This window comes from Barbus barbus (genome assembly GCF_936440315.1).
Source record: "Barbus barbus genome assembly, chromosome: 1".
NCBI classification, from domain to species: domain Eukaryota; kingdom Metazoa; phylum Chordata; class Actinopteri; order Cypriniformes; family Cyprinidae; genus Barbus; species Barbus barbus.
In genome coordinates, this window is record NC_136729.1 from 26,312,067 (window position 1) to 26,338,584 (window position 26,518).

The 26,518-nt window shown below is 36.8% G+C and overlaps 1 protein-coding gene across 5 annotated transcripts in view; it reads left to right on the forward strand.

The window, feature by feature from the left end:
- The window catches only part of LOC306872573 (phosphorylase b kinase regulatory subunit beta-like), a gene marked incomplete at its 5' end in the record, with an annotated part of 79,707 nt that overhangs the window by 34,719 nt on the left and 18,470 nt on the right, over positions 1-26,518 (forward strand). For all 5 annotated transcript variants that reach the window (XM_079421182.1, XM_079421183.1, XM_079421181.1 and 2 more), the window contains 7 exons: positions 70-267; positions 5,672-5,729; positions 6,679-6,756; positions 7,709-7,867; positions 8,708-8,802; positions 22,017-22,072; positions 24,312-24,405. In XM_079421182.1, coding sequence (XP_079277308.1) covers positions 70-267; positions 5,672-5,729; positions 6,679-6,756; positions 7,709-7,867; positions 8,708-8,802; positions 22,017-22,072; positions 24,312-24,405 — 738 coding nt within the window. The remainder of the gene's footprint in view (positions 1-69; positions 268-5,671; positions 5,730-6,678; positions 6,757-7,708; positions 7,868-8,707; positions 8,803-22,016; positions 22,073-24,311; positions 24,406-26,518) is intronic.

The following is a 26,518-nucleotide window of genomic DNA, read 5'->3' on the forward strand; positions in this document are numbered from 1 at the left end:
AGCAAATTCAATAGAAGAGCAGTGAGTCACTCAATGTCTGTTTCTTATGCAAGTGCTCTTGTCATGTAGAACACAGATTCGGCCCTCCTGCCCTGCATCAGCTACCCAGCGTTCGCCGTGGATGATGATGCTCTATATTCCCAGACTCTGGACAAGATAGTCCGCAAGCTGAAGGGCAAGTACGGTTTCAAGCGCTTCTTACGGGACGGCTATAGAACAGCCAATGAAGACAAGAACCGCAGGCACTACAAACCTGCCGAGATGAAGGTGAGTGTGGTTAGCATATTAGCTGAAATGAAAGAAGGTGGGGAAAAAAAACATTCAGTGAAAAGGAAAATGAAAAGAGCCTTTTCCCCATATTCAGTTATTGAGTTATGACTAGCCTCCGGTTTAGCACTTTTATTTCAGAAAGAGAGATTTTGCTATAAAGGTTAGCGACAGATCTAACAAATTCAGGCATTTTTATACGCATCTTTTAATCTGGTGCAGATTTGCTTATTTATCTATCTCTCAGGAGAATGCGAGGGCTGTGGGTAAATCTCATTTGATTAGGTTGAACCTTGCAGAACTGGTTGAACTGCGAGGATATTAATTCCAGAATTAGCCTGGGAACATGCTGCGTCTGACTCTGAAATCTGAAAGGGGGAGATTTAACCCGCAGCAAATCATCACATCAGCTGCCTCAGATGACCTCCCACAATAAACAAGCCCACAAGTAGAGGGAAATGAGAAATAAAAAAGAAAAGGGCTCTTAGTAGGGCCAAATGTTCCATCAGTACATTTACCTGATTACTTCATGCACCACTAAAGGGATAGCTCATCCAAAAATGAAAATTCTGTCATTGATTACTCTCCCTCCTGTCGTTCCAAACCCATAAGACCTTTGTTTATCTTTTGAACACAAATTAAGATATTTTTGATGGAATCAGAGAGCTCTCTGACCCTGCATAGAGAGCAACACAACAGACAAGTTCAAGTCCCAGAAAGGTACAGTAGTATACTATTTTAACGATGTGTTTATAAGGACATCGTTAAAATAGTCCATAGAGGCTTTCGCACCGGAGGAACCTTTTCGTGGTTCCCAGAACTATTGGTGGAAGTACTCGCTTTTTGGTGTGTTCACACTGCAGGAATGGTTTTAATTCTAGAAACTCCTTTTGGGGGAACTAAATCTGCTCCTACTTCAGAGTAGGGTCTAAAACTGTTATATAGGAACTACCAGTGACCTACTCTAAGTGTACACTAATTGGCCAAACGCATGCAAAACACCGGCTACCTGGCATTTTTAAAAAGCCATGGAAGCATATTTATTCCACGTGCATGGAAATCAGCTATAATGACATATACCTGTTGTCTGCAGCGTTGTTTTCTTTTCTCAGCTTCAATGATATGTAACACTGCAAGTTGTCATAGAAAATTTCATCTCCCTGCTGGCTAGTTCCTATAACTAAGTTTCTTGAACTATGCTGTGCGAAAGACCCTTGTGTAGAGCTGGGCGATAATTTTTTTCATATCAGTTGATATTGATATTGATAATTATACTTTCAAGTTTAAAGGCAGATTTTTGCTTCAATGTGAAAGTTGACCAGAAACTAAACAGAAACTAGGTTTTAAACTATTCTTTATGGTCAGAACATGGAAAACACTTTGTTTTTTCTTTACACTTTTCCAGTCATTTTTCCTTAACAAAATACATATCTTAATAGAAAAAAAATATTTCTTAGTTCTGCATGTTCTAATGAGTAATATTGTTTCAAATCAAGAAACAGGTTTGTGTTTGAAAGTATTAATACTTAATTTTTTTTGTCTCTTATTCTTATCTTGTCTCTTGAAATACACATTTGATAGTAGCTTGAGTTATGATGCAGATGTAGAAATTGTAGCCATTTTATATGGTGAAATTTTATTATTCTGACTGTTTGAGTTTTTTTTTTTTTCTAACCATTGGTCTTCCTTGGTAGTAAGCATTTAGATCATGATAATCACAGTTAAAACCACAATATAGCACCTCTGTACCATGGTAAAAATGTAATATGGCTTCTAGGTATTTGTATGAAAAACAAGAATCTAAATACATTTAGTATAAATGCTATAGCTTAATCTAAAAAAAATACTGTAATTATATTCCATTACTCCTTCAATACATCGGTAGTGTCAGGGTTGTGGGGTGAAGGGATGAGGCGAGGACTCAGTACTGCAGAGTATGGGCTTTTTATTAGTAAAACAAAACAAAACAAACTAAAACTACCCCGTAGGGGAAAAACAGGACAGCTGGCAAGGCTTGGCAGGACAAGACAAGACAAGGCAGGGCAGGAACAGGAAACATTCCACGAAGAGCTGGCACAGGACTGCAAACACAAGGAGATTATAAATGGAGCAAATGAGGAGGGTAACGAGGAATACACAGGTGGGGCAAATTAACCAATAATCAGGAATCAAGATGGGTGGTGTCAAGACAATTGACATGAGCACATTGCACACAGAAAACTAAGACAAAAGCCATGTGCTCACACAAAACAAAAACACAAGGCCAGAAAACAAATCACCAGCCATGTGCAAAACAGGACACGAACACAAGACATGACAACATGAAATCACTCAGCCAATGAAAAACACAAGCTGCGTGCCACAAAGCACAAGACATAACATGAATGCACACAGCCGATAAAAACACGAACTGCGTGCAACAACACAAGACACATGGACAAGAGAGCACACGGCTGAGCGAACTCGAGACCGCACACTCACACAACAAGACAGAACATGGAGCGCTAGTGTCCGAACCCCGACACTAAATCGAAACTCAAGACATGAGTGCCGGGATCCGAACACCACGCTCCAACACGAAACAAGGCATGCATACGAGAGAGTGCACTCGAAGCCGCACGCTCACATGAAAACAGGACATTACGGGAGTGTCAGGGCTCTGTCACAAAACCATGAATAACACTAGACCGAAGTGACAGAACCCTGACAGGGAGGGTCTGAAAGCTCTCGGATTTCATCAAAAATAGCTCAGTTTGTGTTCCTAAGATGAATGAAGGTCTTCGGGTTTGGAACAGCATGAGGGTGAGTAATTAATGACAGAATTTTAATTTTTGGGTGAACTATCCCTTTAACACATTACCAATGTGTTTTAGACATCTTTTTTTAATATATATACTGTGGCAGTACCAAGCTATTCCTTTATGCAAACTAACAATCAATAGTTTTGGGTCAGTATTTTTTTAAATTAAATTAATACTTTTATTTAGCAAGGGTATATTAAACATTTACATTGTTAAATTCTTTATTTATTTAATATTAATATAATTTATTATAAGCGCTGTTTCTGTGTATTAAAAATATTTTGTCGGCGGCTGTTTTCAGCAATAAGAAATGCTTCTTGAGCACAAAATCAACATATTTGAATGATTTCGGAGGGATCATGTGACACTTAAGGCTGCTGAAAATTCAGCTTTAATATGACTGTTTTTACTTATTTTTAGCCTGGGGAAGAAGAGACTTTTAACCATTTTTAAGTGTAAGTTTTATAACTTACACTTTTAGAACTGGTGGGTCACACCTTACAGACCTCAAACTTTTGAATGGTGTTGTAATTTTAGATATAATAGTGGTAGAAGTAGTCTTAGGTTTGCTGGACTTAGCTGATGATCTCCCAGCCTGGACAGCTGTAAAGTGCTCAAAACCGCTTTAAAACAAGCTGGACAGGGCTGGTACCATGTTACAGACACTGTATTTATTTGGCACAAGATCCTTTTTCTCATAGGCGGAAAGCAGTCCATGCAATATCATTTTGTTTTTTATTTTTTAAGTTACATGAAATTATTGTATTATGAATTATGTTCTTGATATCTTCGTGTTATCAGCCTGTCATGCTCAGACAAATACAAGCTCTTCTGTGTGGTTGGAGTTTCCATTCTGTCGAACCCATAACTAAGTTACAATGGCAGAGGATTTCAAGCCTGAATGTCTCATAGTGACTGAATGTCCTCTGGTGAATGATATAGTCTCACTAAGTAATTGTGGTAAGTGAAGCCAAAGACCCATGAGACTCCTTCTGTTTACTGTGAGTAGGCCTCAATGTCTGCTCTTTTCCGCCCATGAGACATTTATTTAATATGTCTGCCTCATAGAACCCCCCCTCCATCTCAATCTCCTCTCGGACTACACTTCTCTGTCTCTCTGTCTCTCTCTCTCTCTCTCTTTCTCTGGGTGGTTATAGAAACTGATATTGCGAAGAAAAAAAGAACAGACAGTGTATTTTATTTTTAGTCTCATAGGGTTTAATGTAAGCCAACAGGTGTTAAGAAACCACTCATAGTCTTGAAAAATGGTCCTTTGAATCAAATTATGTTTCACTGTTAGAGAGTAGATTAATGTAGTTATTTCTTCTCAGTTTCAGAAGGTGGCTATACGAATTCCCATATTTTTGTCCTGAAACCGTTTATGTGCGATATGCCAATGATGCAAGACCAGTCCAATTAACAGCCTTTATTTCATTACATCCTAATCTCTAGCTCTTATCTCCTAATGCCACGGCAATTGTCTTCTGAGATTGCTAGCGGAGATAGAGAAGTCTTAATTACATTTGGGAAAGGTTGAAAGACATTTGGTTCCCTGTTAGCCATCAAAGTGTGCTTTAGATTTTGTACCTCTTAAGCAGCTCACAAGATTTCTTTTTTCTGAAGACAGATCATTTGAATTGAGGTTGTCATATAATTGGCAGCGATGAAAAGAGGATCACAGAATTGTATTACGAGCGTTTCATGTCATGAATAGGGAGAATATTGTGAATGCATGAGCTTATAAGCTTCATAAGTTTTAATTGCAGCTTGGAAAAGTGGGTTGCTAAATGTGGTATGATTGCATGCAATAAACGACAGATCAGAATGCACCGTGAGCACAAACAAAATGTGAGGCCCACACAAAATCGTTTGTGCTAATCTCTATTTATTTGGTTAGATATTGGTGCAAATGTTTCTGATGGATTACTCCCTTAGTAAACTCAATCTGCCTACAGATGTGCACATGTAGCCCTAATTTCAAATTCCTGTTTGAGAAGAAATGCTCTGTTTTTCCAGAGCATCTGTAGGCACTTAAATGTTGACTTATACTTTTAAACGAATGTGATAAAACAAGCGGCAGTCACATAATTTGAATTAATCATAGCTTTTTCACACTCACAAACCATCTCTTCATCTGAGTTGATTTTAATTTCAAACCCAAGTGATTCATGGCCCAGCACTTGGGAGAGAGAGACGGAGCTCTATGGCTTTTTAATGGAGGTTCTGCTTGACTGCTATACTTTACTTCAACATAATTGTTTTCTGTTTTCCTGAACTGTCGTAACTGGAAAACAGAGGTTGTCTGGCATTTCCTCTCAATGATTTGAAGGGCTACCATTTTATGTATGTGCATTTTGCTGCAGGTAACATATTGCTGCAAGTCAGTCAAAGTATAAGTTGTGTGGCACTGAAAATGTACTAACCATTTGAATGCCCATATTGCAAATCACACAGGTAGACTGAGGGATTCATATATCTTTTCCATGTTCAGTAAATAATAACACACTTGAACAGTAATGATGCTGCTGAATCATTACATGATGTTTTCATAATGACTTCTCATGTACACGGTTCCTTATTCTCTGCCCTGTGATGTTTTTCAGCTCTTTGATGGGATCGAGTGCGAGTTTCCTCTGTTTTTCATCTATATGATGATTGATGGTAAGATTCATGAATATAATATAATACCGGTATAATATGTAATCTTATGCACATAGTAGCACTGCTTATGTTTCTCACTGTAAAAACACTGTATTCTGTTTAATTCACAGTAAAAATGGCAGCTGTTTTTGCCAGAAATTGCATATTGGTGCCTATATATTTTGCAGCTTATAAATGTATATTTCATTAAGTAATGTGGTGCTAATTTACCTGTTTAAGTACCAAAATCTGCTTTTTACCAAAAATGTACCGTTAACCACCCAAATAATATGCAAAAATAAGACTATTTATGTAAAATATACTGTACAGTGGTGGCCAAAATGATTAGAACACTAGTATTTTAAGCAAAAAAATAGTTTTAAGTCAGTTATTTTTATATTTTGCTGTAGTGTGTCAGTAGGAAATATCAGTTTACTTTTCCAAACATTCATTTTTGCCATTAATTGTTATAATCCAGTGAGATTTTTGTTTGCACAAAGAGTCGACAACAGCCAGTGCTCCACACAGAGATTTGATAGAAAAGCAAAAGAAACAACGTCAAAAGATAGAAGTAACTGACTTAAAACCATTTTTAGCTGGTGAAAATACTAGTGTTCTAATAACTTTGGCCACCAATGTAATTGTGGGAATTACCTTTTTTTGTGTTTTAACAATAAATTATACTGTAATTCATAGTTTTTACTGCAAAATCCCAGAATTTGACAGTATTTTACAAAAGTATGTAATGTAATGTAATGTAATATAATGCAATGTTAAACCATTTACAGTTTTTCACTGTATGTGCTAACAAAAAGTTTTACTGTAGCAATTTGCAGTTTTTGACAGTGTTGCATATGCTGAGCTTGCAACTCAGGACCACTTGTTAAAATCTCCCATCTCTGAACTGTGCTATCTGAAGGATGGGAAATACGGTTTTCTATAATTTCCCTTTTGTTGACCTTTTGTTCAGGTGTGTTCAGGGGAAATCCTGCTCAAGTCAAAGAGTACCAGGAACTGCTAGAAGCTGTCATCTTCCAGTCCTTTGAGGGTAACTTGTGGACACGCACATGCATACACGCATCTTTTTGGACAAACTGCCAAAGCTCGTCATGGTGTGATGGACTCTGCTTGCCAGCCAGTGTCCTCCAGCCCCTGCCAATGACTGTTATTTTCCCATTACTCTTTATTAGAGTGGTCCTTTCGTATTCATCTCTCCCGGGCTGCGTGATTTTCTCAGACGTGTCTCAGTCAAGTGCACAACAGAGGAGATGCTCATTATTTAAACAGACCAGAACACCGGCGATTCCCCACAGACAGACAAAACATGCTGTCTGACGATCTTTCAAACCACAACTCTTTAGAAGTATAACGAAAAATAAGCAACTTAATGACTAGTTCGGCTCTTTTCAATTGCTTCCAGTGAGCCTCACCAATACAGATGAGCGCTCGGCTTAGTCGACTAAATTATGGGAGATAGAGAAAAGGTGAATTTGGGGCTAGGCTGGATTCTGCTGACAGCCTGATTGCTGCTTTTACTGCAGGTTTTTCTTTTTTTTTTCTTTCATTTTTACATATTTAATAAATACATATTCATTGGCAGTATCTAAATTACATCACTGACATCCAAAAACATGAATAGCATTCACAAAACGAGTTGAACTGAGTATTAATTGTTTTAAATGCCAAACAAAATTTGACCAGTTAGTTCATTTATTTATTCTGTTGCTAACAAAATAGCTCTGAAAGTGCCATACCTATTACTACACTATACTGATTTGATTAATCCAGTTCGTCATTGCTGAATAAAAGTTTTAATTTCTGTCAAAAAAAAAAAAAATCGTACTGACACCATACTTTTGAACTATAGTGCATATTATTTTAGCACGGCTGGGACAGTGTAGTCACTAGCAGCATCCAACAACACACCACAGAATCGTCTCATGTACATACACAAGACACTCTGGGACTCTCTAAATTTTGTCTAATTTGATTTTCCACAGGCCACGTTGTTGTTCCCAAGTACTACTATGTGCCGGCAGACTTTGTAGAGGCTGAACAGACGAATCATGGCAGCCAGAAGCGCTTCCCCAGCAACTCAGGCCGTGATGGGATGCTGTTTCTCTGGGGACAGGCCCTCTATAACATCGCTAAGCTGCTGGGTGAGTTTCAGATCCATCCAGAGCCCAAGGGTCAGGGCTTCTTCACAGACACACAGTAAAAGAGTTTACATAGATATTCTTTTATTTATTCTTGCAGTGACTTTGTCATTTGCTCACATTTCTCAAAAGGAAAGAGACCCAAAACCACTGTGGTGTCTCTGAAAGCAGTCGACGAAATGGTTTATAAACTAAACTAAATAATAGGATCGTATTAATGGAGGTCAACAAATACGTTTTTTTTTTTAATCACAGTGATTGTGTGAGAAATAGTTATTATTTAGTTACCTTCACATCCTTTCAAACGGGTATGATTTTCTTTTTCTTTGAAGTCCAAAAGGTGATATTTTTCAAGCTACTCTTTTTCCATACAGCGAATGTGGGGGCTAACAAAATAAAAGCAATTGATGTGAATTGTGCACTATTTTTCCAAGTTTTCGGAAGCCATTGTCATGAGGAACATTTAGAAAATGGAAGTCATTATTCATTAATCTTCTCCTCCGCTGTATCTTCTGACTGATCGTGCCACATTAAGTTTGATTTTAAGCGAATATCAAATTCTAAGTCTAATAACTATTCTTATTAAGTATTAATATGATTTCCCCCACAAAATATTGTTTTTCAGCAATGTTATTAACATGCTGCACACCCAGAATGATTCATATTGTAGACAATAATTCATGTGTATGCGCTGCAGTAAAATCCAGACCAGCAGAGACATTATTAATCTGTGGAAAGGCTTGTTTTTCAAATCGAAAAAGCTTGTCTGGGTCAAAAATTCCGAGATTTTGTTTAAAGCTCATGTGAACTGAACAGTAATTTTGTTCTGTGTTTGCTGTTCAGTGGATGGTTTGATCAGCCCAAAGGACATCGACCCCATCCATCGCTATGTGCCACGGCAAGATCAGAGGAATGTCAGCATGCGATTCTCCAATCAGGTGATCTGCTGGATCATGTCTCTTGTGTCGGCAACTACACGAATACTAAAATGTATCCTGTAAACACACATGTGAATGGTCTGTGCATAATTTGTTGCAGGCTTTAGCAGAATCCCTGATACATCTCTGTAGCAATCCCTTACAACTGACTTGTTTTGCACATCCATTCCTAGCGGCACTGTTATTGATGAGACAGACAACACTGCTCTTGATAAGACAAACCTACAGGCACCTGCTGTTTCATAGCAAGCACAGAGCTCCCTCATCTGTTCCTATAGACAGTCTGCCGTATCACTTTAATACAGCATCTGCTCATTACAGTGTTTGAATATTGTCAGAGCCTTGAAAAAAAGTGGAACAGGGGTTGAAAAATGCACTTGTAAATTCAAATAGATAACTTTTTCATCACTGTAGCCTGTCTAGTAAAAAATCATGAAATTAAAACTTTAACACACAACCCTGCTGCTAAAACTGGAGATAAGTATTTGAGTATGCACTGCCATTCAAAAGTTTCATAACTTTTATTCAGCAAGGATATTAAATTGAACAAAAGGGACAGTAAAGAGATTTATAATAATAGATGAATTCTATTTCAAATGAATACTGTTTTGTTGAACTTTCTATTTATCAAAGAGTCTTGAAATGTGTCATAGTTTCCATAAACATATCATGCAGTACAACTGTTTTCAACATTAATAATAGTAATAAATATTTCTTGAGCGCTAAATCAGAATGATTTCTGTGGTTGTTGTAGAAGACTGGACTAATGGCTGCGGAAAATTCAGCTTTGCATCAAATTATATTTTACAATACATTAACATTCTTTTAAAATATATGAACAGTTTTTAAAAATATTAATATTATTTAACAATATTACAGTTTTTTGTATTTTTAAACTTTATTTTTGATAAAATGAATGCAACCTGAGCATAAGAAACTTCTTTCAAAAACGTAGTAATGAAGATTTGTCATTTTACTGTTTAAATGTGAATCTGTGGTCTCAGTCCTGTTCACTAAATGAATGGTTTTTGTTCCTTGTCTGTTAGATTTGAGATTTCATGTGTCTGTAGCTGTTAGGAAGCTGCTTGTCAGCAGTCTTGTTACATTGAGTCTATCATAGACTTTATACATAATATAGTGCTAGCTACCAAATGTAGTTTTATACAAGTATGTAAGGATGTGGGAAGCTATCAGAAAAGCATGATGACTCACGCGTGCAATAAAAGCTAACAAAGAGCTTGAGATTAGTGCTGAGCGAGCTTCATTATTGCATGCATGAGTCATGTTTACATATTATTTAATACGTATATTTACATTTACATTGTCATTTAGCAGGCGCTTATATCCAAAGCTACTTACAAATGAGGACAATGGAAGCAATCAAAATCAACAAAAGAGCAATGATATCCAAGTGCTATAACAAGTCTCAGTTAGCTTAACGTAGTACACATAGCAAGGTTTTTTTTTTATTATATAATAAATAAAAATAAAACCGATAAGAATAGAAAAAAATAGAGCATACTAGTATTAGAGGCCTTTTTTGCTTTTGCTAATTGTATAATAAATAAAAAGAAAACAAATAGATAGAATACAAAAAGATTATAAAAGCTAGTGTTAGTATCTAGTTTTTTAAGAAAACAAGCAGTTAGTAAATGAATAGAGTGCAAGTCTGAAAGGGACAAGTTTTTTTTTTTTTTTTAAAGAATAGAATTAGAATAGAGAGTGCTAGAGTTAGAGGGTCAAATAAAGATGGAAGAGATGTGTTTTTAGCCGATTCTTGAAGATGGCTAAGGACTATTGACTATATATAGTAGTATAATAAACAGCAGTTTATTAGTAACAAGCAGATATATTTACTTAAATATCCATCCTATTTTTCAGCACGGAAATAAGCAATCTGTTGTGAATGTGCGAACTTTCCTATTCACTAGCCACTATAGGTAAACAACTAAGAGAATAGCAGAGTGTATTTGCACAAAACCAAGCCTGAATAGGATTATAGTAATAAATTAAAATTAAATGACAACAAATACCAGTTTGCAACATTAAGCAGCATAATTTACTTAAAATTGGCTGCACACTGGATTTATTTTTAAAAAATATTTTAATATATGAAATAGTCCTCTTTTTTTTAAATGTCAGAATAAGATAGTTGTAACTGATTCACATACATGAAGTTAATTTTATTTTATGATATATTAATCTTTGTGAATTATGAGCGAACACTCCCTGTTCTCTGACAATGCAGTCTGCTAATCTTAATCAAATTAATTTATCTCTCTGAAATTATGCCTGAAAATAGATTTAAAAATGCAGAGGGGATAATATTATTAAATATTAGGTACACTGGATTACTTGTTCATCATATTCACTTGTTCATTAAAAGCAGCAGTATTTTGATTGCATTTATTTCATAAGCAACAAAAATGCAAATGCGATACCTGCCTACTATGTGATCTGCGAATTGTCTGGTGTAACAGCTGTTCTTTCATTCCTCCCCTGACTGAAGCTGCCTTCTCTCATCTGCTTTCAAGGTGAGGCACTTGACATCTCAAAGAAACGTACCTTCATGCCATGAAACCAGTCTAATGACTTCATGAAACTTGAGGCTAAAAGAAAAACACATTCAAATCATCTTGTGGCTTAATTGTACTATATTGCCAGCAAAATCATCCCGAATAACCTCAGCCCTTGTTGAGATGTAGCTATAATTTGACTGATATTGGCTTGGGAGCCCAAGATTGTCTAATCAGAGGCAGTGAGTTATTCACGAGTGTTGCACCGCTGCATGGGAAACTGGGAGGAGCCCTGCTGCTTTGAAGGAGGACACTGCATATTGCACAGTAATGCGTGGCGTGCTTGTCTTTTCACTTTTGCATCAAAGGCTACGCTGACTAAAGAGCACGTTGCTGTGGCTGCTGTTTGTTTGCGTGGTGTGTTCGTGTCCACGTGTGGTAGTGTCTGTTTATGGAGGGATTTAGCAATATGAATTACGGCCTGTCTTTGAGCATCTTTCTGCAATATTTATGCAAGTGCTCATGCACTACATAATTGAATTTTATTGCCAGTTTGTGTTTATGCATAAGTTGTTCTCAGCCTACACTTGTCCTCCTAACATCTCCCCATACTTTGTCCTCAGTATAAAGGCAGATCTTCATTTTGAACCATGTCCTTGCTTAGAGATTAGACAGGCCTTTTTTCCTGATTGATGGATGTACCCTGTTTCAACAAAGCACAGATGGAGCTCAGTTTAAATTTAGAAACGATTGTTCAGCAGAGCAATCCATCTATCCATCTATCCATCTATCGTTCTATTAGGGATGTAACGTATGAAAATTTCTTATCACGATTATAGTGACCAAAATTATCACGGTTATCAGTATTATCACGGTATTGTTAAAATGTGCTGGAGATGTTCAAAAAGTACAGACACATAAATCACTTCACCAAGTTTTATACTTAAAAATCAACAAACAGCAAATAAAATGACTTTTTGTTTGCATAATCACTAAAACAATAACATTAATGTTCAGATTTTAAATGACAATTTGACTGACAACAGTTTAATAGCATGTTCAAATATCTAATGTAAATGTTCAAATAAAGCTTTGAAAAAGTTTTATAAAAAGGTAAACCTCACATTTCAGCCTTTCAATAAAGAAAAGGGTTAAGTCAAAATGATAATTGATTGATAAGTGATTATATGTATTTTATCTGAAATAATTTCAGATAAATTTCTTTTTAAATGTGTAGAATCCACATAAGCTTGTTTTTCCTCAACTGGTCAAAATTTACAGCAGGGCATGCAAATTCGGTCCATTTTTGGCTAGAGAGAAACTGCACAAAGGCTGAATGTAAATATAAGTCTCTGTAAATCCACTCACTGACAGTAGGTGGCGCTTATGGAAAAGCTGAATTACAGCTGTTTTCCGTAAACTCCGTGGACAAAGCAGTATTGCGATTTAAGAACATTTACTTTAGGGATTACATGGAGCGAAGAAGAAAACAAAATGCCATTGAATCGTTTCTGAAGACAGCCAGTCATATAATGAATTAATTCATATATTCAATTGTATAATTCCCTTAGAACTCTTTTAAAACCTCCCAGCTTTTCCTCCCTATTTTCACTCAAAAGGAAACTACTCTGCGTGCTGTGCGCTCGTGAGACTGTTACTTAAACTGTAAAATACAGCAGAAAAAAAACAATGCTGCAAATATAGTTATTTTTCTTACTATCTTTTTATCTATCTATAACCTACGACTCAAACCAGATGTAACAAGACGTTTCAGATCTATATTTAGCATTATTAATCTGTAGGCTAAGAACACATACTTTTTTATATATATATATATATATATATATATATATATATATATATATATATATATATATATATATATATATATATATATATATATATATATATATATATATATATATATATATATATTCTATTTATATATATGCTAGGTTGGAATTTAAACTTTGAAACTTATCTTTCTTTTCTGCTCAAGATGAGAACGTTTTGATCATCCAATGTTAGAGAGAGGACAAAATAAATAGAAACATTTAAAGTACTGAAAGAACAAAACGGAGTAGTTTGATCACGGTTATCCACGGGCGCTGCAGATAATCCGCGGGTCGGGTAATTAAAAAATGCATTCTGATTATTTGCAGGTGGGTAAAATAAATCATAAATGATGCAATATTAACTACATTTTTTTTTTAAATATTTTTTTTCATTAGGCAGACGATTTCATTTGTGTTTGTGTGTTCGCCTGATCGTTGCAGTGACAGAAACGGTGAAATTCCAGATAAAATTTAAAAGGAGTAAAGCCTCTGTTAATGCTATTGAGTAGGCTAATATGGCCAAAGAAGATATTTTGTTTTATAAATAAATGTTCATAGAGCGGCGCGATCAGCTCCGGTGCCTGTGCCGTAAAGCCTGCGCTCCGCAGACGTGTGCAGTGATACGCAGATCAGCTCTAAGGTCACTGGTAAAAAATGAACCATCCATTCATCATATCATCATGCAAAACATACACAACATTGTTTCTCGAAACGTCATAGCATTTCCACACCGGCCATGACTTGCAGCATGACTTGCATCATATTCGTCGTCACGCGTTGACGTCATCAAATTGCGATTGGTTCGTGAGATCGGCCAAATGTCTGAGTACCGATCGAGTCATAAAGTGTGATTATCGGCTGATACCGATCTCTGGCCGATCAATCGGAGCTTTCCTATCACCCATCCATCCATCCTTTGTTCTTTTGTTCTATCTATAGAGCCATAAATTTGTCTAGTGTTATATCATTTTATCATTTCACCTGTCCATCCTTCTGTCTATCTGTCCTTTTGAATTTCTATTGATTTCAGTTCCACTTGCATTCAAATTTGAATTGCAATTCTGCATCCTATTGACTACCTTAATTCAAATTCAGGAACTGGCATTTAAAGGACATTCTCTGTTCAGTTCTTAATTCTGCACAACCTTCTTGCATACACATACACATACACACTTACGATGTTGCTTGGAAGTAAGTAGATGCACATATACACACATGCTCACATCTCGCCTTTGATGGGGAAACTAATTCACCTTGTACTTGATAAGGTTGCTCTTCCTGGTGGAAATTACTCTTTTATTAATGTAAGCAGTGGGTGTGTGTGTGTGTGTGTATGTGTGTGTGTGCGTGTGTGCGTGTGTGTGTGTAAGCAGTGAGTCCTGAAAAGATTGATGGAAAAATTCCAATGGCCATCACTACTCATGCATATGCACACACTGCTTTAAAGCACCTCAGTTGTCCACCTTCATGGTGAGAGACACAAACAAAACACTTCACAGCGATGATGGGTAAAAAAATACTAAAGAGAGAACAGGAAAAGGACCATACATTTGGTAAGGCAACGGAGGGATTCGATGCTGATGGCAGTGCGGAAACATATTTGTTGTTGGAGCTGAAAGTCGTTTCTCAAACTTCTGCAGAGTGGTGACAGATGTGTTGTATGTTTATCACCGACAGCCAGCAGACGTGATGAATGTGGCAAGATATCACTCACTCAGTTATTATAACTCCAGACTTCATAGTGTGAGAATCCAAATCCAGTGTCACTCTGATGCTGTAACGTTTGGAGTGTATTTCACTGCAAGAATATCTTGGCATATGTCACCTCTAAATAAGTAATGTTGCTCAAGCATTGTTTAGTAGCCAACTGGCAAGTATGTACAGAATTATGAGACTGTGAAATTTGAATCTGAAGTTTTATGGGTGAAGAACCTTTAAGACCCAAACTAACATCAGACCCCCCACAAGACCCTGACCAAGACTGGACCTCAAGACCAAAACCAATAAAAGACCCCAAAAAACCTGTCAGTTGGTTTTAATAAAGTAAAATATAGAAACATCATTTTTATGTCACTTTATGCAGTGAGACACAAAAGTACATCTGAACCCAAAGCCTTATATTGTGCTTTAGTGATGTTTGATGATTATTAGATAGGGAGCTTGTAGAATAAATTACAAAAAAAATGTCAAGGTTAGCTCTGAGTCATCTTCTTTCAAATTACTCTAGTGACTGTTTGTTTTATCAGTGACTTAAAAACACAGTCCTAGGCTTTTCTAAAACCGCTCTGCACAGACTTTCCCATGGAGCGGCTCAATGGGTATTAGTGATCAGCCTCCTTATCTCCTCTCACTCCACACACTGCATCTTTATGGGAATTACATCACATACAACACCACTGACAAGCACCAGACTCCTGAGGCTTTCACCTGCCTCGCTTTAATATAAATTGATTTTTTTTTCTTGTCATAAGGATTGCCGACTAAATCTAATATATATTGGTGGTCCTTCTAGAGAGGGGTGATGTGTATCGAATTCACAGCAAGCCTTTGTTAACAATTATACTCCCACCTTCTCAAAAGTCCAATCCCCAACCTTTTCAATTTCTTTAAGGTGATTGTGGCCAGACTTGCTCTGTTGCATAGGGAGCCCCTTCACTCTATTATAAGAAGTGGAATGGAGCTGAAAAAGTAAGCACTTTTTTCCATTCTACTTTGGAAAGAGTTTTTTGTAAATACAATGGGGCCCAAAAGTCTGTGACCAATGCTTATCATTTTTTAAAATCCTAAAACTTAATATTTGCAGGTTCAAATAAAATTTTGAATCCCAGATTTTCAATGTGGTCTCAGAATTTAGAATCATCTGTCGTTTTCCATCTCTCAGCTTGATGGGGTGCTTTATAAAGTGAAATATGTAAACAGTTTCCAAACTTGCCAGCTGTAGGGTTTAACATTGAGAAGTCACTGCATCGACAAAGACACTTCTTCAAATTTTTATCCTTAAAGGAACATTAGACATCTTAAAGAGCAGCAGTTCACATGAGTTAATGTTTTTGCCTTTTTACAGAAGAGCAGTTGAAGAACAAACTGCAAAGGGAATGTGGATCTGCCAGATCTCTTTTATCCACATCATATCTCGAAGAGACAGTCCATTAGGTTTGCATTGATTTGTCACATAAATGGATTCAGGAAAAGGGGCTTATTTCAGGCTGCCCGATTGGAATAGAATCCTTACAGTTACATTGAGTTTGCAATGAGAATAGAATCAAAGAGAATAGCATAGAATCTTCATAGCTCAATTACATTTGCAATCATTAATTAGAAGAATGGATTCAATAAAAATGGCTTATTTGAGATTGTCAAAATAGAACAGAATATTTGCTGCCACATGAGCAACACTGGTGTTGTAGAATGTTGTTTTACATTTAGTTTGTGGTTTTGTAGTTGCTACTGTCTGAACAAAAAGAAAACACTGTAATAACATGAAATGTGATCTCTGTATTACGGTATATTGCATCTGAGGCATCAGTAGTAGCATTTCATTAGTCTGTACTTTTACACCTTTGTGATACACTCACAAGCTGTAGTTTTTTGCCATTAGTGATCCCATCTCAATTCCAGCATCTCCAGACTCGGTGAAAACATCACTTAGCTGCCGAAGGGGAGGTTTTTCGAGTGCTCTTTTACATCAGATATTAAATTTCCTCAGCATGCAGGGGCAGCTTACACAGCAGTCAGTCTTAACCTAGATACTGTTAGAGTCTAAGCCTGTCAACGTATGACTGCTTTGAATTTGCGAAAGCTCCAAATGTTGAAAAGATGCTCCCCCGTATTAAAATTACTTGCCCTCACAAAAAATGTTTGGACTATAGACTTTTTAATCAGATTAGATGCCATATTGATTTAAAATGGATGAAAACAAGTTTTTTTGTGATTTTCACAAATCACAACTTTCAAAGATTTTTGCCTACTGAAATAATTTTTCAGAAATTTTCATCAGCTGAACAGTTAATTTGTTGTTAAACAACAGTACTCCAAGTTCTTCTATCTCTCACAGCCTCATTTTCATTCATGTCAAAAATTAAATATGGTGCTACCCTGATTACAGTCTGTACTAGGGATGTGCGCTACGACTAATTTGACTCGTTTAACCGGAAGTTTTGTATCCGACTAGTCGACTAGTCTAAAAGCTAGAAACCCCCAAAAAATGGCAAAAGAAAAAAAGATGTGCGTGTGTCTGTATAACAGCCTACACTTGAAATACTTAAATTTTTGAATCACACTGTCAAATCACTCAATTAATTCTGCTAAAAATAGGTCACGATTATGCCATATGCTTGCCTCGCGTTATTATCATTTAATTTTAGGCGGTCGTTAAACAGAAAAAAAGAAAGAGCATATACACTCAACATAAACCAGTGCATAGCTTATTTATTCAGATCGGCTGGAGAAATGCAGAAATTGAAAATCAATCAATAGACTGACAGAATTCTTCATTTTCATATAAAGTTAGCCAACATATTAAAACAAAAGTAAAAAAAAAATAGGAACGTTTATCAAGGAATAGCATTAAAATGGCTTTTAAAAATGTACTTCTTGTTGGCTACATTGTCTAAAACCAAAAGAATGCTAGTTTTACTTACTCAGACCATGTGCATTTGTTCAGTGAATTTAACACGTTAATGTGGTCTGGCGAAAGACTGGACTAGACGATTCTGCACTTGAAAAAAAAAAAAGTAGCTCGGCAGGAACTGAAGTCACAGGCATGCAGAGAGATAACTACAACCCAGACAGCAAGCAGTGTCGGCCCAGATCCGGCCCATATCTGGCCCACATGGATTTCACAAGGGCCAGATGTGGGCCGGATCTGGGCCAACACTATGTTGCTGTCTGGGAAGCAAGCAGACAGTTTCGAAAAGAGCCTGGAAATCCCGCACCACCACCGAAGTGGGTCTTCGATTAGAAGAATAGATCGCGTGGATGGGATCACGGACCGCAGCGACGTATGAAAGATTGACATTGCTGGCTTTGGCTAGCCTCCAAGCTAACGCATGCGTGCCTGTATTGAATAAGATTACGCATCGCTCCAGTAGAGTTATTGTAAGCCAATTTGACATTACACAGTTTACACAACTTTTCCATCTCCTTCTAATTAAAAAAAAATCCCACACCTTGCTGGTCTTTCGCGTGGTCATTTTGAGCTCGCCGCAACTGACATGAAGAAAACGCATGAGCGGTCTGAGGTAAAAATGTAGTTTCTGCCCAGATACGCTTTTAAAAATATTTCTATATTTAAATATTTTGATATGTATTCTTTTTCAAAAGTTTTATTTTAACTTATTCAAAATGTTTTAAATGTAACGTTAAAATGATGGTAATTTGAATTATAAAATCATCATGTTTTTTTGTTTGTTTTTTTTTCTCTGGTGTAACGTTAATCGACTATTGTATTCAGTGTCGACTAGTAGGAGCTGTACCGTTTAGTCGACTAGACCCGCACATCCCTAGTCTGTACCATAATACCATAGTATAATTTGAAGTTAAAGTAGCATTAATACCATATTATATAAATATGGTAATCATACATAGATGTGTTAATTATCAAAATACCATGGCTTTAACATATTATACCATCATGGTACGAGGCCTTAGATGTTTACTCTTTTGAGGACTCATTTGTGCTTCTTTGCAGATACAGCATGATTATGCTAAAAGTGTCAGGATCCTGGACTATTTTGTTGGGTTTTTGCTCCTCATGTGTTCCCTGTGACCCAGTTTCTCCCCAGTCTGATTGTTTTAATTTGCAATGAGTCTTGCATATGCACTGACATATACACAATGACAGTGGACTTACAATGTACAAATGTTTAGTATTTGCCCATTACATTTCAATTTAAGTTTTCAATGTGATCAACAACATAAACAATGGAAAAAATTATTCCTGTAGCTTACATGTTTGACACTTTAGCTTGGGGACCAATTCTCGCTGTTAAATAACTATTAACTACGACTTTTGCCTCAATAAACCCCGAATTTACTGCTTATTAATAGTTAGTAGGGTAGTTTGTTAGATTTAGGTATGGTTCGGATTAATGTTATCTAAAATATGGTAATGCAGAATAAGGCATTAAAATATGGTCCCATTGCAGAGAGACACAAACTCCCTCTCCAGGACGTTCTTTTTCACCGTAACATCACCTTGTTGGTGGAATAACCTACCTAACTCCATCAGGATAGCCAAATCTCTCACAATCTTCAAGAAACAACCAGAAACTCATCTCTTCTGTGAGCATCTAACTGCCTCCTCATAAAAAAAAAAAAAAAAAAAGTAGAATACAATAAAAAAAAAACCTATGCCTTCACTTTTTCTGTTCCCTTTTATCCGTATCCTTTCCTGTCCTAGCTTTTGAGCGATGACTGAAACCTTGTATAGCGGGCACTTCTCGTGTTTATTGCCAATTTATGGTAAATCGCTTGATGTATTCCTCAATTTTAAGTCGCTTTATATAAAAGCATCTGCCAAATTAATAAATGTAAATGTGCTCTATAAGTACTAATAAATAGCCAGTATGCTAGTAATATAAGCAACTAATTAATAGTGAGAATTGGTCCCTAAACTAAAGTGTTTGCAGATAAAACACATATTCTAAATGTATGGTCAAGGCTGGGAATTCACTAAACAACTGTAGTGTACATTTTTGCCTCGATTTGCATTCTGAAGGAGTCAACAGTGCTGAAAGTCAGAGCCAGTCTGCTGATTTTTAGGCAGTCAGAGTTCACAGAGAACCATGTAGCACATAGCGACACAAATTCAGATTTTTTTAAAGCTTCAGACCATGATTCCATTCTTTCGGTGGATTTCAAACGTTTGATATTTTTAGCCAATTTTAGAACACATTGTTTTCATCTGTCATGAGTCTCCTAGCAACAAGGTGCATGCTTCTTTGTGAGTTTGTTGTATTCTAACATCTTGACTGTCTGGTATTGTGTGATCCTGAGTAGTGTGCATGAAGCCCAGTTTTTCTCTGTAACCATTTTCAAAATCTCCAAGCGCATGTTGCCTGAAAAGTGTTCAGATTTTCTGTCCTGACTTTCACCCCTGCAGTGTATTCCAGCATTTAGACAAATGCATCTGGCAAATGCTTAAATGTTAATGTTGACGCTTTTGCAGTTGATTGTTTTGCAATTATTTTGGGTGCATAAATGACCGACTTTAACCCTGCCATTTAATATCTCTCCAAGTTGTTTCAATAGCATAGTGCAAACTACTGAAGTTACACAGCACCTTTTCACTTTTTGAATACTTCTGCACCTGTCACATATTAACCACATACCCAGACATTAAATTCCCATCCATCAAGGGCAGCTCGAACCTGCTCCCATCCACCTGAACAAAATACCATCCTCCTCTGCAGCCCTCACACAGGGCAGAATTAGCATGTATAGTGTCTGTTGATCAGCCCTTGTGATGACTCACTGCACTGCCTTCACAAAATGGCTGTGCCAATATGTCATTTAACCCAAAGCTGTGATTTGCCCTGTTCACCGAGCACTTATCTCCCCACGGTTCAGGGGAAGTCGATACAAACAGCCTACGCCACAAATATATTACCATCTTCTGTTCCGACTAATTTATCTGTCTATCTCAACATTTGATGCATCCTAGCGCATTTGAAGGTGTGTTATTTACATATTAGCTGGTTAATAGTACAGTTTTTAGAGTTGTTAATGAACTCCCTCCCGTCCTTGCCCCCCCTCCCCTCTTTTACCCCATGCAACACTGAACTCTGACACTATGAGCCCCCCCCCCTCACCAACTTAAAAACTGTGACCAGCACCTGTCACTTGTGCAGCATTGGACTGATCACTACCTCATCCAGCATTGACTGCAAACTACCTCTTCGGATAGTCTGATATAAGGACTGTTCTCCCTACTGACAAGCTCTTCTTGCACTACACATATATCTGCACAGTTTTTGTTTTACTTAACTGATTTGCACTCTATGTATTCTGCCATGTGCCTTATGCCACTTTATCTATTTCTTTATTTTTCTACAATGTCCTCATTTGCATAGCTGTATAGTTGTATGTACATATGTTTAAACTATATTATCTGTATTTTAACGTGTTTAATGTTAACTGTATGCACCAAGGGTCTGAGAGTAACGCAATTTCAATTCTCTGTATGTATGTGCCGTACATGTGGAAGAATTGACAATAAAGCAGACTTGACTTGTTGCAGAAAGGATGGGAAGGATACAATTTTCCAAGAGAAGTGCCTGCAAACCTTGGTTATTAATTGTTTGACCATGGCACCAAGTAGAACGGCAGAAATAATGATTGTTTTGAAACATAGAGAAGTTGTGATCTCGAGAAAACAAGACAAATTAGCTGCTAAGATGCTCTTGCCGTTCAGTAGTTGTGGCAGTGGAAGGTTTAAATGGAGGCTAGTTGTCCTCTGTGTGTAGGGCTTTAGCTACTGATTGATATGACCCAACCTAAACCTTCAGCAATCAGCAGCTCATTATCTCAGCCAAATTACTACATCATAATGAGCTAGCATAAAGAATCAGGGCTCTGATCCACCATCATCTCCCTCATCTTTGTCTGCAGTCTCTCCTTCTCTCTCTTCTCAATGAAGCTTGTTTTGCTCTATTCTCTCCCACCACCCAGTCATCGGTTATACTCTAACTGCTCTGACTTTTCTTTCACTTTTAAGGTCTCCCTCTCTTTTCTTAATTTTTAGTGAAGTCGCTCACTCCTGAACTCACAGGCGATGGATTTTACACTCTTTGTCCTTGCCTTTGAGTCTTCTCCGTTGAGACCCAAACTTTTCTAATATGTGTTCTTTGCTTGTTTCCTGCAGGGTCCCATTGTGAACGATGTGGTCATTCATGTGGCCCTTATAGCAGAAAGTCAAAGGTAAATAAATTTATGGTGTCTCTCTCTCTCTTCATCCTCTGGTCTAATTGATGCATGCACACTAATTATTGGGCTATTATTAGCCTTCATCTATCAGCACTCTCATTTAAAGCTTTTCTGGTGAGAGGGGGAAGTGAAAGAGGTCGTGTGGCCAGCTGGTCCCAGCCAGGCCTGCTCTGCAGTTCATTTAACATTATTCACCCCAGCACTTAACCCACCTCTCCCCTTATTCACTCTGCAAACCTTAATCAGGATTACTTGTCCAACCCAACCATATGTACCTTCATTTAAAGCAGCAAGTTCCACTTAACACCTCACCTTGCCTGCATATCTTGAATAATCTTGTTTAAATATTATAGTGAAAGCTGGAGCAGAGGTTCTGGTGGCTTGTAAACGTCCATTTTTCGTTGAACCCTAGAGCATAAGAAGTGCCTGTAGACAATTAATTTATACAATCACCTTGTCATGCAAGCTTGTGTTTACCTTGAACCTTAATGGATGCTTGACTTCAGTGCTTGATTACAAATCCTACATAACAGCATTAGGATGTATGTTGCCTATGTAAATATGATAATTAAAGTCTTTTAATTTATGGCTCAGATCATTATGGAAGCCCGTTTCTGCCACTGAATAAAAAAGGTAATTGTGACTTTTTATCTCACAATTCTGACTTTTTTCACAGAATTGTGAGATACAAACACGCAATTGCGAGTTATAAATTCAGAATTGTGAGACATAAACTTGCAGTTCTGAGAACATATCAGCCCCCCCCCCCCCCCCCCCCCCCCCCAATTTTTTTGTTATTCAGTGGCGGAAACTTACATCATAAGATGTAACCAAAGATAAAATAGCCAAATGGACCATTTGCACATTTCCAGGGTTCTCAGAATTACAGTCATAGTTGTTAAGTTTTATAATTTTATAAGTCACTTTTATAGTAATAACAATAAAAATATATAACAAACATCATTTTTGCAGTCTCATTTGCTCCAACAGTAAAAGAAAGAAAAAAAAAACATGATAGTGTGGTAAAAAGATGTCAAAATTCGCTATCACTCCCTCAGATGTTTTTTAAAAACACTATTTTCTACAATTTAATGCCAAGGTAATATAACACAAAGGATGGTGTTAAAATGTACATTAAATGTTTTTAAAAATGAAATTATAAAAAAAAGCATTATCAATATATGGAAGGGGGGGGTCCAAACTCGGTCCTGGAGGGCCACTGTGCTGCAGAGTTTAGCTTCAACTTGTCTCAACACACCTGCCTGGACGTTTCTAGTATGATTAGTAAGACCTTGATTAGCTGGTACAGGTGTGTTTAATTGGGGTTGGAGCTAAAATCTGCAGGACAGTGGCCCTCCAAGAGCAGGATTGAATAGCCCTGGAATATGTGAAATGGGTCCATTTACACATTCTTCGTTTTTAATATAGTTCATAAGCTATGTGTTAGCATGTTTTTGACATACCACTAGCCAATTAGCCTACCATTACATTAGCTTACCGTTAACTTATTAGCCTGCCAGCCTAGCATATCCTGTTTCACATGTAAGATACTCATTCCTTCAAGATGGAAATTACCACGGTTTCTTCCGATTATAAATAAACTTTGAGTCATGTTCATTTATGGCAGTTAACATGCTACATTAGTGCCATCATAACATCGTACATATTTAGAACAAGACTTGAATAGGATTCATATTAAGTGAGATGTTAAACATAGTGCCACATTAAAGGCAAGGTAGGTGATTTGGTTCAAAAACATTCGCTGTTGAACGTCTTTTCACATTTCGATCGCAATCACTAAGTTAAGTGGTCTAAATGTGTGTGTGTGTGTGTGTGTGTGTGTATGTGTGTATATATATATATATATATATATATATATATATATATATATATATATATATATATATATATTAGGGCCGGGACTTTAACGCGTTAATTTAGATTAATTAATTACACAAAAATAACGCGTTAAATTTTTTTAACGCATTTTAATCGCACTTATTTTTGCACCGCGGAACGTTTCTCACTGGATGAGTTTCGGCGGACCGATTATACTGGAGCACCAACTAGCGTTCAGAATTCTTAAAATAATAATTTAAAAATAATAATAACGGATGTCTTCTGTTGGCCAGTTTGTTGTTATTTTTGCAATTCCTTTTTGATACCACTAATGGTACCTTTAATAGATTTGTTTTTAATGTTTAATAGTCTCTGTCTTGCTTGTGTCTTTCAGATTGCAGGTCTTCCTCAACACCTACGGAATCCAAACTCAGACCCCACAGCAGGTGGAGCCCATTCAGATCTGGCCCCAGAAAGAGCTGGTGAAGGTATGACTGTTCAATCAATCAAACTGACCAAAAAACAAATCTTCCAGGCTGATCGATTTCAGTGACAGTCGCTCCATTAGACCACTGGTCAGTTTGGACCGACTGCCACATCAGTCATGTCAGTCTGTGAATTATTTTTGCATGCTCTTAAAGATTTACAGCATGGATTGAACCTCACTAGTGCACTATTGATTAAATCAGTTTGACAAAAGACTCTGAAAATAGACTTTAATGTTTTCTCAGATATATAAATGTCCTTTGTGAATAGACTAGCAAAATATTAATTCTTTGTGACAATATATCAATAGAATGTAGTAGTGTTCATTTACTGACCAACCTGGTCTTAACGTGTCGTCATAAATCAGATGTGCATTAGAGAGAGTGATGATTTGCTGAGTATGCCTCTGTAAGGATGCTTATTCAGTGGCTGACCTATCATAGACAGCTGGAGCTCTCTAGATAGGGCTGCCTACTCTAGATCAGCTGCAGCACCTTCATCGCTGTCACACTTTATGGTAAATGACACAATGTCACATTTGAATTTCTTCTTGAATGATTCTTTTAGAAAAGAGGAATAGCACTACGTTGATTGTTGGTTATTTTATGATGATGTTTTTTGATAAAATGATTAAATTATTAATTTGTATTAATTTACACTATCACTTAAAGGTTAGCAGACATTACTCCAGTCTTCAGTGTTACATGATCCTTCAGAAATCATTCTAATAGGCTTATATAGTGCTCAAATAACATGTCTTATTCGTGTTATTAGTTGTGCTCGTACATACATTTATTTCAGGATTCTTGAATAGAAAGTTGAAAATAAGATTTGAAATATAAATCTTTTTAAAACATCATGAATGTGAATGTCACTTTTGATCAGTTTAAAGTGTCCTTGCTAATTAATAAAAGTATTTATTTGAAATATTTTTAAATGGCAGTGTAATATTAAGTAAATTCTAATATCTGTTCTGTTAATTCTGCATTAAATCAATTTTATATTTAAATCAAATCAGTGAATCAAGCCAGAGTCTATGGTCAACTTAACACTGGGCCTCATGACTCAAAACAAAATGTGTCCAAATTCTGAATAAATTCTACACAGAAATACTAGAGCACTGCTACAATTAGTGAATCTTTTGACTGTGCAGGTCATGCAGACTTTTGGACTCTGGGGAACACTCCCATTATAATTATCTAAGCTGTCTGCGCTCTCTCATTTACACTCTCTCACCTTGTTGATTATAATGTTGATAATAATTACTTTCTTGCAAAATATGTTGGCTGTGAGCAGTGCAGTGTGCAAATCTAAAATCTTTCCAAGTTACTGTCGATGCCTTTTGCTTTGGTTCTACACAAGCTTGTTTTTGTGTCAGATGATGTTTCTTCAGCACTCATTATCGTGTGCCACGACAAAAAGATTGGAAATGCATTCATGGATCAGGCTGCTTATGTAAACTTGCTCATTAGGACTGTTTGTCGTTTCAGATAAACTATAAACTAATTGAAACAAATTTTGTGAATGGTTACAATGCTTAATGTGTTGTAAACAGAAAATGTTTACACAATGGTAGCAGATCTAAATGGAATGCTCTCATCGATATTTTTCATGATTATTTAATCCTGGATGTGATTGTAATTCAATTATTTATTTGTTGTGCATCCCTGATGTACACCCGATGAGAACCTGATATTTTTAAATAATCATGTAAAACAGAAGCACAGATAAGAGAGCGGTTCATAGGTTGACATGCTGTTTCTAATCCAAACATCAAGGCTGAGCGTGAACGTCCTTATTCCTGCGTATTAAAGAGGTTTGTTTCAACATCAGCACACTGGCTTCACTGCCCCTCTTGTTGTGCTACAGGCTTAACATGTGTGACATTTGCAGGTTTCGTGTCAGGCATGTTGAGCTCCTGATTAGAGGGACGGCATTCTCGACTCAGTTGTGTCTTCCCCTCATTGCTATTCTGCACACAAATTTTCCAAGGTACAGAGATCCGCACTTAGAGAAAAAGAGTTCTGGAGTATGAAGCTCTCTCGAAAAATGTTCATTGTGACAACTGGATTTAGTCTAAATTAGCAGCTATTTTCCTGTTTCAGTTGGATATGA